An 8,922-nucleotide genomic window follows, 5' to 3' on the forward strand; every position below is an offset into this window, starting at 1 on the left:
CAGAGCGGGGGGTTGTCGAAGGTCTCGCAGTGCCCCGTGTGCCCCCACAGCAGGTTGGCGTCGAGGGACAGGGCTTGTCCTCCCCCTCCACCTGCAAGAGGAGCGCCGGCTCAGGGCTGAGCTCCCGCCCCGGGTGGCTCCGGCCCAGCCTGGGAGGGCTCAGGGCTGCTCCCACCCCTCGGCTCTCTGGCCCTGGGCTTGTCCTGACCCTGCTCCCGGGGCTGGCAGGGGGGCACAGGCTGTCAGTGCTGCGGGGGTTTCTGTCACCCCAGCACGGGGGGGGCACAAAGATCCCACTCCCAGTCCGAGCCTGACCCGCGTGTCTGCTCTGGTGGCCGTGCCCGGCCCCTCCTCGGGCTGAACCCCACCCACGGCTCCTCCATCCCACCCAGAGTGGAGGGAAGGGCTGGGGAAGGACACGCCAGCCCCAGGGGCACAAACCTCTCCCGTAGGTTTGGGCTGTGCTGCTCCCCCTCGGGGCTCTCGGCAGGAGCACCCGGCCCTGGTGCAGCTCGGCACTGTCCTGCTGAGGTGAGGAAGAGGGGCTGCCTTCACCTGCCCTGCCTTTAAACTGACATCCCGAACCAGGAGGGGTTTGCCCTCGGGCAGGTTTTAACCTGGAGTGGGGCCCTTTTCAGCCAGAGCAGCGGCGGGAGGTCGGTGCCCACCCCCGGGGGCCCCGATGGGTAATTAATTACCGATAACGATCCCTTCCCGTGAGCCGGACATGAACATGGAGGCTGTTTTGGAAGGCAGGAGGAAATGCCTGACGGCCAGGAACGGGGACAGGCGGCCTTTCCTGTGCGGCGTGGGCACGGTGAGGCGATTGGAGCTGGGGCTGCGGCCGCCCGGGCAGGAGCCGAGCCGGGAGTCGGGAGAGGGGGAAGGCGAGCGCTGGTGGGAGCGCGGCACAGCCTTGGCCAGCTCCGGCTGCTTGATCAACACCCACTCGTACCTCTCTGCCTCGGGGCGCACCTGGAGAGCGGGAGACACGTGGGGACAGAGCCCTGGCCTTTGGGACACTTGTCATTGCTGGGGCTGCCTGGCCAGGGTGGGCAGGGGACAAATCATACAATCATGGAATAGTTTGGGCTGAAGGACCTTTAAAGGCCCTTCATGTCCCTGCCATGAGCAGGGACATCTCCAGCCAGGTCAGGTTGCTCAGATTAAATGCTGTGAGCCAAGGCCAATCTGGAGTAAGGAAGGGACAGGGCATCCTGGTAGTGCCAGGGCTGCCCTGGAGGTGGGTGTGGCTGAGAAGTTGGTTTTGTTTTTGCCAGGTGCTGCCAGAGATGGGCAAACCTGCGCTGCCCACACTGTCAGGTGGATGCTGGGGGGATGCCAGTGGGATATCAGATGGGTGCTGCACTTTGTCCCCGGGATCTCTTGGTCCAGCTCAGCCCGTTCCCTCTTCAGGGGTGCCAGGGCTGATTTGGGAATGCCCCATCCAGGAGCTGCCCTGAGCAGACTGGGCAGAAAGCTGCCCTGCTGCCATGCCAGGAGGGGCTCCCAGACCCACCTGGGGGTATCACACGTTCCTGGGGGGCTCAGGGCAGCCCCAGCTCACCCAGGGCAGGAGTTGAGACTCCCTTTGCTCTGATCCAGCACAGCAATTCCTGCCAGAGCTCAGGGCAGTGCTGGGGCCGTGGGGAGGAAGCACCTCGGGGCTCACTGTGCCCTGAGGGGTCAGGGAAACAGTAATGAAGGGCCAAAGCCAGCAATAAACCATGACTTACAGTGAACACAAAGCACTCCCCTGTCCCAAAAAAGGCCGATGTTGCCCCGCTCTTCTTCCTTTCACTCCAGTCGGAGGAGAGAAACGCCCCACACACCTTGGGAGAGAGCAGAGGGATCAGGGGGGGATCAGGACCAGAGCCAGCCCCTGGAGCACCGGCCATGGCCCGTGGGCTCAGCAGGGCAGGGGCTCTGCTCAGTCCCTGGGGGAGTCAGGGAGCCAAATTCTGCTGTGCCAGCTGAGTCCTGCACTGACAATCACTGGTGCTCTGGCCATGAGTCCACTCGGCTTCTGTGCCCAAGGCTGACCCTGGTGTGGGTGTCCTTGACCTGACCATGGCTGGAAGGGACCTACCGAGGGCTGGAACTCGTGCCTGTCCTTGGCACAGCCAAGGAATAACATCAGCTAAAATGTGCAGGAAACCAAGTTTTATAGGTCACCTGCACGGGGCCCTGGGGGTGGCTGGTGTTTATCTCCACACCACACTGAAGTGTCAGGCTGGGGACATCAGCACTGGTGGGTCAGTAAATCTTTGGGAGGCCTGAACAATTCACAGAACTTGCCTCCGCTGTTGGATGAGAGTGGAGAGATAAAATACAGGTTTCTGAGCCCCTGTCAGAGCCCCTGGAAGAGCCCTGGCTCAGGGGGGTTTGCAGTTATTTCACAGCTTCCAGCAGAAACTGTCCTTGTTTCTCCTCCATTTCCCTTGTGTGGCTGCTCCTGCAATCAGTGGCAGAACCTTGCATTTAGTGCTTTGAAAGCAAGTCCTGGCTCAGACAAAGCATCTGCTGACTTGAGGAAAGTCTGCTCAGCAAGGATTCATGACTTGTGTTTGCAGTAAAAGAGTATCACTCATGGTCCCTCTTCCTCTCACCAACTCCTCCTGTTTCCTGCAGCATCCCCTGTCTGAGGGGTGTCTTGGTGGCTGGAGGTGCAGTTTGTGCTCTCCTGGGAGATGGAACAGACCCCAGGGCAGGGCAGGAGAAGGACCACACAGCCCTGTGGCTGCTCCAAGAACTGCCAGTGGGGTCAACCCCCCTGTCCCCTTCCCCACCTCTGCTTGGGAAACACTCACCTCCCCCTCGGTGGTTTTGATGAGCAGCACGGTCGGTTCGTAGCCCTCACAGCACGTGTAAAACCTGCACAGATGGACAAGGGGGTCGGGCTGGGGGCTCTCCCAGAGCAGTGAGCCCAGTGTGTGGCCAGCATGGGGCTGGGAAGGAGAGAGGAGGGGGGTGGTGTCTCTTCTCAGCTGGCTCAAGGGAGCTCGTGGAAGAACATGGCAGAAACTCAGAGTCACGAAGCTTGAGCATCTCCAGGGTTTGTGCAGAGCAGAGGGAGTTGCCTTATGGGACTTCTCAAGTCATCACCTTTGCTTGGTGAAGCTCAGACAAACCCAAACCCTCAACCCTCCCACCCTACCCTCAGACACCAGGCTGGGGGGGATGTTGGGGGGGGAGTTTGCACAACAAGCTCACTTTTAATCTGGATGTGTTTCACAATCCAGGCTCTGCACCCTGTGCTGCCTTGGAAAGGTCAGGGCTGTGCTTCCTGGGGCTGCACCACTGCCATGGGACACCCACTCACCTCTCAGGGGCTGGGGGAGCTCGGGGTGCTGACTGAGGTGCCCATCACACCCACCTTTAAACACTGCCCTGAGAACGGGGGTAGTGGGCAGCACCCAGTCCTGGACATCCCAGTGATCCCAGTGCCCTTCCCGCTCCGCCCTGAGCTGCATCCCAGGAGAGAAACACCCCGGCACTGAGTGATGTGGGGATGTCCCTGCTTCCCACACACCCTGCACTCCACAGCCAGGGTGTCACTGGGCCCTGGGCTCTCTCCTGCTCTGACACATCTTGCTATTGCAATTTTGGGCATTGGCCTTGACACCTGGGCTCTTTCAACTGGAGTTTGGTGTCTGCCCCGGGCAGGATGTTCCCACGTGCCCCTGCCCTGAGCTCGGCACCTCTCACTGTCAGGGGCTCCTACAGAGGACAGGGTTGGGTTTCCTGCCTGTTTTGAGCCACAGCACTGACTGCAGTGCCCAGCAGCCCCTGTGTCCCATCCCTGGGAGGGAGCTGGAGCCCTGGGGAGGGTGTGCTGGCTGGACCTGGCTGCTCACAGCATGCCCAGTGTGGCACACGGGACGTGCCCAGCACTGCACATCCCCAGGGCTCCCTGTTCCCCAGTTGCTGATCACCATCTGAGCGAGCCTCAGCCCTTTCCTCTGAGTCAGCACTGGCCCAGATCACACTCGGGGTCTTGAACTGAGCCCAGGACAGTCCCCAGCAGACCCCTGATGTGCCCTGGGGACACTCTCTGTTGCTCCTTTCTACACCACCAACCCCTGCCCAATTTTCACCCCACACATCCAACCCGCCCGGCCCCTGGGCAGGGGCTGCTTTACCTCTGCAGGCTGCACCCGTCCTGGGAGGTGGAGAAGAGCAGCAGGGGGGGGAAGAGGGAGAAGCGCTCGGGGATCCAGGACCAGACGAGGCGCATCTCCTGAGCCGTGACGATGCTGGAGCTGAAGTTCTGCATGTCCACAGCCAGGTGGAAGGGCTGCCTGCACGGGGGGATGGACATTGTGCTGAGCTCTGGGGCCCATCTGCTTTTCAGGGTGCAGCCCCCAGGCATCAGGTTTTGTCCTGCTTTTTGCACCGTGAGCTTTCTGCCACCACCACCAGCTCTGGCTGTCCCGTGTCTCCCAACAGGGTCCCCCGAGGGGCTGGGAGGCCCCAGCACAGCCAAAGCTACGAGGGTCCCTGAAGCTCCCCCCGTGTGTCTCCACAGTAGCTCACATTCCGCCTGCTCAGCCCCACGGGCTGGAAAAGGGAGAGGTCTCCTTACCTGCTCTGCACCATGGTTATGCCCCTCTCCATTAACGCCTTCCTGTTGGCCATCTGGAGGAGCCAGATTTCCTTGCGGGAGAACAGCCGGATGCCAAAGGCTCTCTCCAGGAGTTTGTCGGCAGTCACGTGCTCGGCAATGTTCTGCACAAAAGCCTGCAGGTCTGCCTTGATGTCAGTGCCCTCCGGCTCGGCCGAGCTCCCCGAGAGCCTGAACTGCTTCAGCAGGGCCAGGGCGATGCGGTACAGGACCTTCTGCCCCTCCAGCAGGAACACGTCCAGGACACGGACGGCGTAAGCGAAGGGCAGGTCGTGGAAGAGCCACGACAACCACTCCGAGTAGACCTCAAAGACGTTCTCGGAGGCGCTGGCTATGAGTTTGTGAGCTGCTGGGCAGTGCTTGTTGGCCAGGTCCCCAAATGTCATGCAGGAGGCCTGGTGGGCCAGGAAGGACTGGTCGATGTAGCTGGTGTGGGGAGCGTTGCTGGCGAGGAGGCGAGAGATGCTCTCGAAGCACTGAGCTTCGTCCTCGCTGTAGTGCAGCAGCAGAGCCACCAGGGAGGGCAGGATGGGGCTGTAGGTTATGTCAGGGAACAGGTTGCCAACACAGATGAGGATCTTCTTCAGGGCGGTGACCCCTTCCGGGTTGAGGCAGTAGGTGGGCATGGGGCATCCCTCCAGGAACTCTGGCAGAGGGTGGGAGCTCCCGCTGGGCTTCCCGAAGAGCCGGCTCGCCACGTCCCTGTAGACGAGAGCGTCTGGGGTGACGAGCCGGCAGGAGACCTGCTGGATGAGCTGGTGGTAGAGCCGAGCCCTGAGGCCGTGGCTCGTGGCCCAGCAGCCTTCCCTCGCCAGCTTCTTCAGCTCTTTCTGGGGCTTGCTCAGGATGTCCCGGGGGGTCTGTGCCGGCCGCTGCGGGTCCGGCATCCTGTCCCAGTCCACGAACTGCCCACAGCCCGGACAGGAGGAGGCGTCGGTGTCCCAGGTGTCAGCCTCGGATGTGACCACGATGGTGACTGGAGATGAGCCAAACGCCTCTGTAGGACAAAGACTTTTTATTCAACACTCTCCACCACCCCAGCCAACAGCGTTTCCCCCTGGCTGAGGGCGCTCTGAAGTCTTGCAGCCACGTCCTGTACTTCTTCATTGTCCCCTGCAAGGGGAAGGTTTTCAGGCTTTGCCTGGCTGGAGCTGCTTGCTTTGCCCTTTCCTGCTCCCTCGGCTCAGGACCCTGGGGAAGCTCAGGGCCAGGTCCCAGCTGGGTGTCAGGGCTGCTTCTCCCACCATGAGGGCTTTGTACCCCTCAAAAAGCTCCTGACTTCCCAGCCTGTGACCTGCTGAGAGGGAGGTGCAGAGAGCAGGGACACAGTCCCTGTCCCTCGGGGACATGTCACACCACCGAGGAGGACGAGCAGCTCAGTCCCAGCCCAGCTCTGCAGGGGTGAGGAGGGACCTCACAGGCAGCAGGGCCCAAGCGATGCTGAGGCCGAGAGGGACCATCGGCATCGTGTTCCCTCCCAAGGACAGCGCAGGGCAGGAGGGTCCTGTCTGGGTCGGGCAGCCCAGGATGAGGCTGCTCCGAGCCCAGGCAGAGGGGGCAAAGCCGCCCTCGGGTGTTTGCCCTCCTCTTGCTGCCTCCTGCCAAAGTCTCCCGACCCCTCCAGCCGCTCGGGAGCCGGAGAGAAGGGGCGAGGAGAAGGTGCTGCAGCTCGAGGGGCTCACTGGGGGTGCGGGGCTGCTCTAGGGGTGCAGAGGGTCCCTGTTCCCCGTGTGCCCCCAGGCACCTGGAGAGACCCCAGCCGGGGACCGCACGCAGGGACCGGTGAACACCTGAGAAACCCCTTGGGGACAGAAAGTCCCCACCCGGGAGGCTCCCGCACACAGCACAGGGACAGGGCTCGGGCAGCCGCCAGCCCTGCTCCGGGAAGAGCAGAGCCTGAGCTCCTCCTAGAGAGACGGGAGCGGCATTTCCCCGGGGCTGCAGGACAGCTCGGCTCCAAACCCTGCACAGGAGACGGGAGCTGTCCCCGCCCGGGTGAGCTCTGCTGGGCAGGGATTCATTGGCAGGGATAAAGTCAATTCACACACGTTAATTCTCGGGTGTATTTATCTCGGATGTGCTCAGGTGCCTGGGGAGTCAAGGATGGATTCGCACCGAGCCAAACCTCTGCTTTGGCCCCGAGGGGACACGGGGGACAGCACATGGTGGCACATCAAGAGGGTCCGGACGCGTGGGCTGGGTCCGGCTCTGGCTCTTGCTCTCCAGCTCAGTTTGGCCCCTGCTCGAGGTCAGGAGGACCAGCAGATCGGGTTCAGTGCTGGTTCAGGGAAGGGGCAGCAGTTTGCTGCGGTGGCTGCTCATCCTGACTCCCTGCCCTGGAGACAGCCCGACCCCGAGCACAGTCCCGCAGGCTCCTGGCCATAGAAACCAGGCTGAAACAACACCGGGGCTGAAGCAGGGGCTGTTTGACCCGCGGTCCCCAAATTCACCTCTTCTTCTCAGCCGGGTGCTGCCCTGCCCGGAGCCCTGAGGAGCATCACCCCGAGCCCACCCGGTCCCCGGTGCTGGCTGGTGGCTCCAGCTCTGCCCGCCCCGGGACAAGCCCCGGGATTGGGGCAGGAACTGTGGCTCTGCTCCAGCCCCTGTCCCTGCTCTGCTGGACGTGTCCCCGGCCCGAGCGGGGCCGTCCCGCACTCACCTCGCCCGGTGCCCGTGTCCTCGCCCCCGGCCCGCTCTGCCCTGGGGAAGCCCCCGGCCGCCCCCCCGGGGGAGCCGGGCAGGCTGAGCCCCACCTGCAGCATCGCCCGGGTGCGGCCACCGCTGCCGGGTCCCCTTTGGCCCCGTCACCTGCCCTTTTAAGGCGAGGGCACAGGGGGTTTATTTGGTGTAAACAGAGCGAGGGGTGGAGCAGCTCCCGCGCCCGCGTCGCCCCTTCCTGCCCCAAATCTGCACCGAGGCCGGGCGGGGGTGGAAACACCCCATGGAACGAGATACCATCAAACAGCAACGCGGCCATTAAACCGAATCCTTTGTTTTTCCCAAGGATAACCTTCATTTTCCCGCTCTGGGGTTCAGGGGCAGGAGGGGCCGCGGGGCTGAGGAGGGGCCGGGGCTGCGGCCGCCGCCCGTCCTTGAACGAGGGAAACACAGAGCGTGGGTTTGGAGCCGCTTCCCGCTGGATGGTCCCGGGGGAGCCGGGAAGAGCGGCACGTGAGCAGCAAGTGCCAGGAGCCGGTGACAAGGAGGGATGGGGGCCACGGGGAGCCAGTGCCGCCCTTGGGACGCTCCTCGGGGCTCTGCCGGCCGTGTGTGCGGGGCGGCTTCGGCACCGGCCGCCAAAACCACCAGGGAAATTGGGGGCGATGTGCCCGTGCCCCCCACAGCCCCCGCCCCTGCCCCCCGCCCCCCGGGAGCACAGACCGCGGCTGCTGCAGGCACAGCTCTGGTGCTGCAGCGTTTCCAACCTGCCCCGGGAAATGGTTGTTATCGATTGACTTTTAGCCTCAAAACGCGTTGCAGAGCTCCAAACTGTACATTGTGTTCACAGTTGAAGGAAAAGTCCCCTCCAACAGCTGGGAGATGCTCCCAGCACATCACCCCGATCCAACATTGCTGCTGGAGAACTCACAGCTCAGGCTGCACTTCCTGTGCATTTTTATAGGCACTTTAACATTTTAAAAGATTTTTATTTTCCTTTAAAAACCTGATATTTTCTGTCGTGGTAAGAGCAGCTGCAGGTTGTTCCTGCCCTGCCTCCCTGCCTGCACGTCCGTCTGCACCTGCAGCACATCCCTGAGCATCCACCAGCACCAGTGGTCTCGGGGCATCTCTTGAGCAAGTGCAGCCCCCCTGCAGCCCCTCTCCTTTCTGGATGAAGCACCTTCTCCACTGTGTGCCAAAATGTGTTGGGAGCAGCACGGCTGTCCTGTCATCCCTCTCCTCCCTTTGCTCCTGATGAGCCTGGAGCCCGAGGGGCTGTGTCAGCAAAGGGCCCCCCGGGCTGTGCTGGGTGGGAGGGAGCCAAGGGGGTCTCCCAGTGGGAGGCTCCCAGTCTGCACCCAGAGCGTGCCTGGGCACCCAGTGGGCAGCTCTGGCTGCACCCAAAGGGGCAGGTGATGGCCCCCAGCCCTGCTCCTGGGGGTCCCGGGGGTCCCCACACCACATCCCGCTCTGCTTCCCGGTGCCAAGGGATCGTTCACTGTCTCTCCAACTCAAACCCTTTTTATGTATTCTCTCTCCAAATCAAACCCTTTTGCCCAGGCTCGTGGGTCCTGCTGCCTTTCCCTGGACCTTGTTGGCCACCTTCTCCTCATGTGCCTTTTCCAGGACAGTGGATG

The 8,922-nt window shown here is 62.6% G+C and overlaps 1 protein-coding gene across 1 annotated transcript; it reads right to left on the reverse strand.

Annotated features, from left to right (window-relative positions):
* Positions 1 to 6: 6 nt before the first annotated feature.
* Positions 7 to 7,386, reverse strand: LOC113962074 (TBC1 domain family member 24-like; the record flags this gene model as incomplete). The annotated part of the gene is made up of 7 exons (XM_027672885.1): positions 7,284 to 7,386; positions 4,586 to 5,621; positions 4,143 to 4,301; positions 2,811 to 2,874; positions 1,737 to 1,832; positions 699 to 975; positions 7 to 91 (listed from the first exon to the last, which is right to left on the reverse strand). Coding segments are annotated over exons 1-7 (1,820 nt in total), but the record flags the coding sequence as incomplete, so codon positions are not given.
* Positions 7,387 to 8,922: the final 1,536 nt, after the last annotated feature.

This window comes from Neopelma chrysocephalum, unplaced genomic scaffold (genome assembly GCF_003984885.1).
Source record: "Neopelma chrysocephalum unplaced genomic scaffold, ASM398488v2 Primary Assembly neopelma1_103559, whole genome shotgun sequence".
NCBI lineage: Eukaryota > Metazoa > Chordata > Aves > Passeriformes > Pipridae > Neopelma > Neopelma chrysocephalum.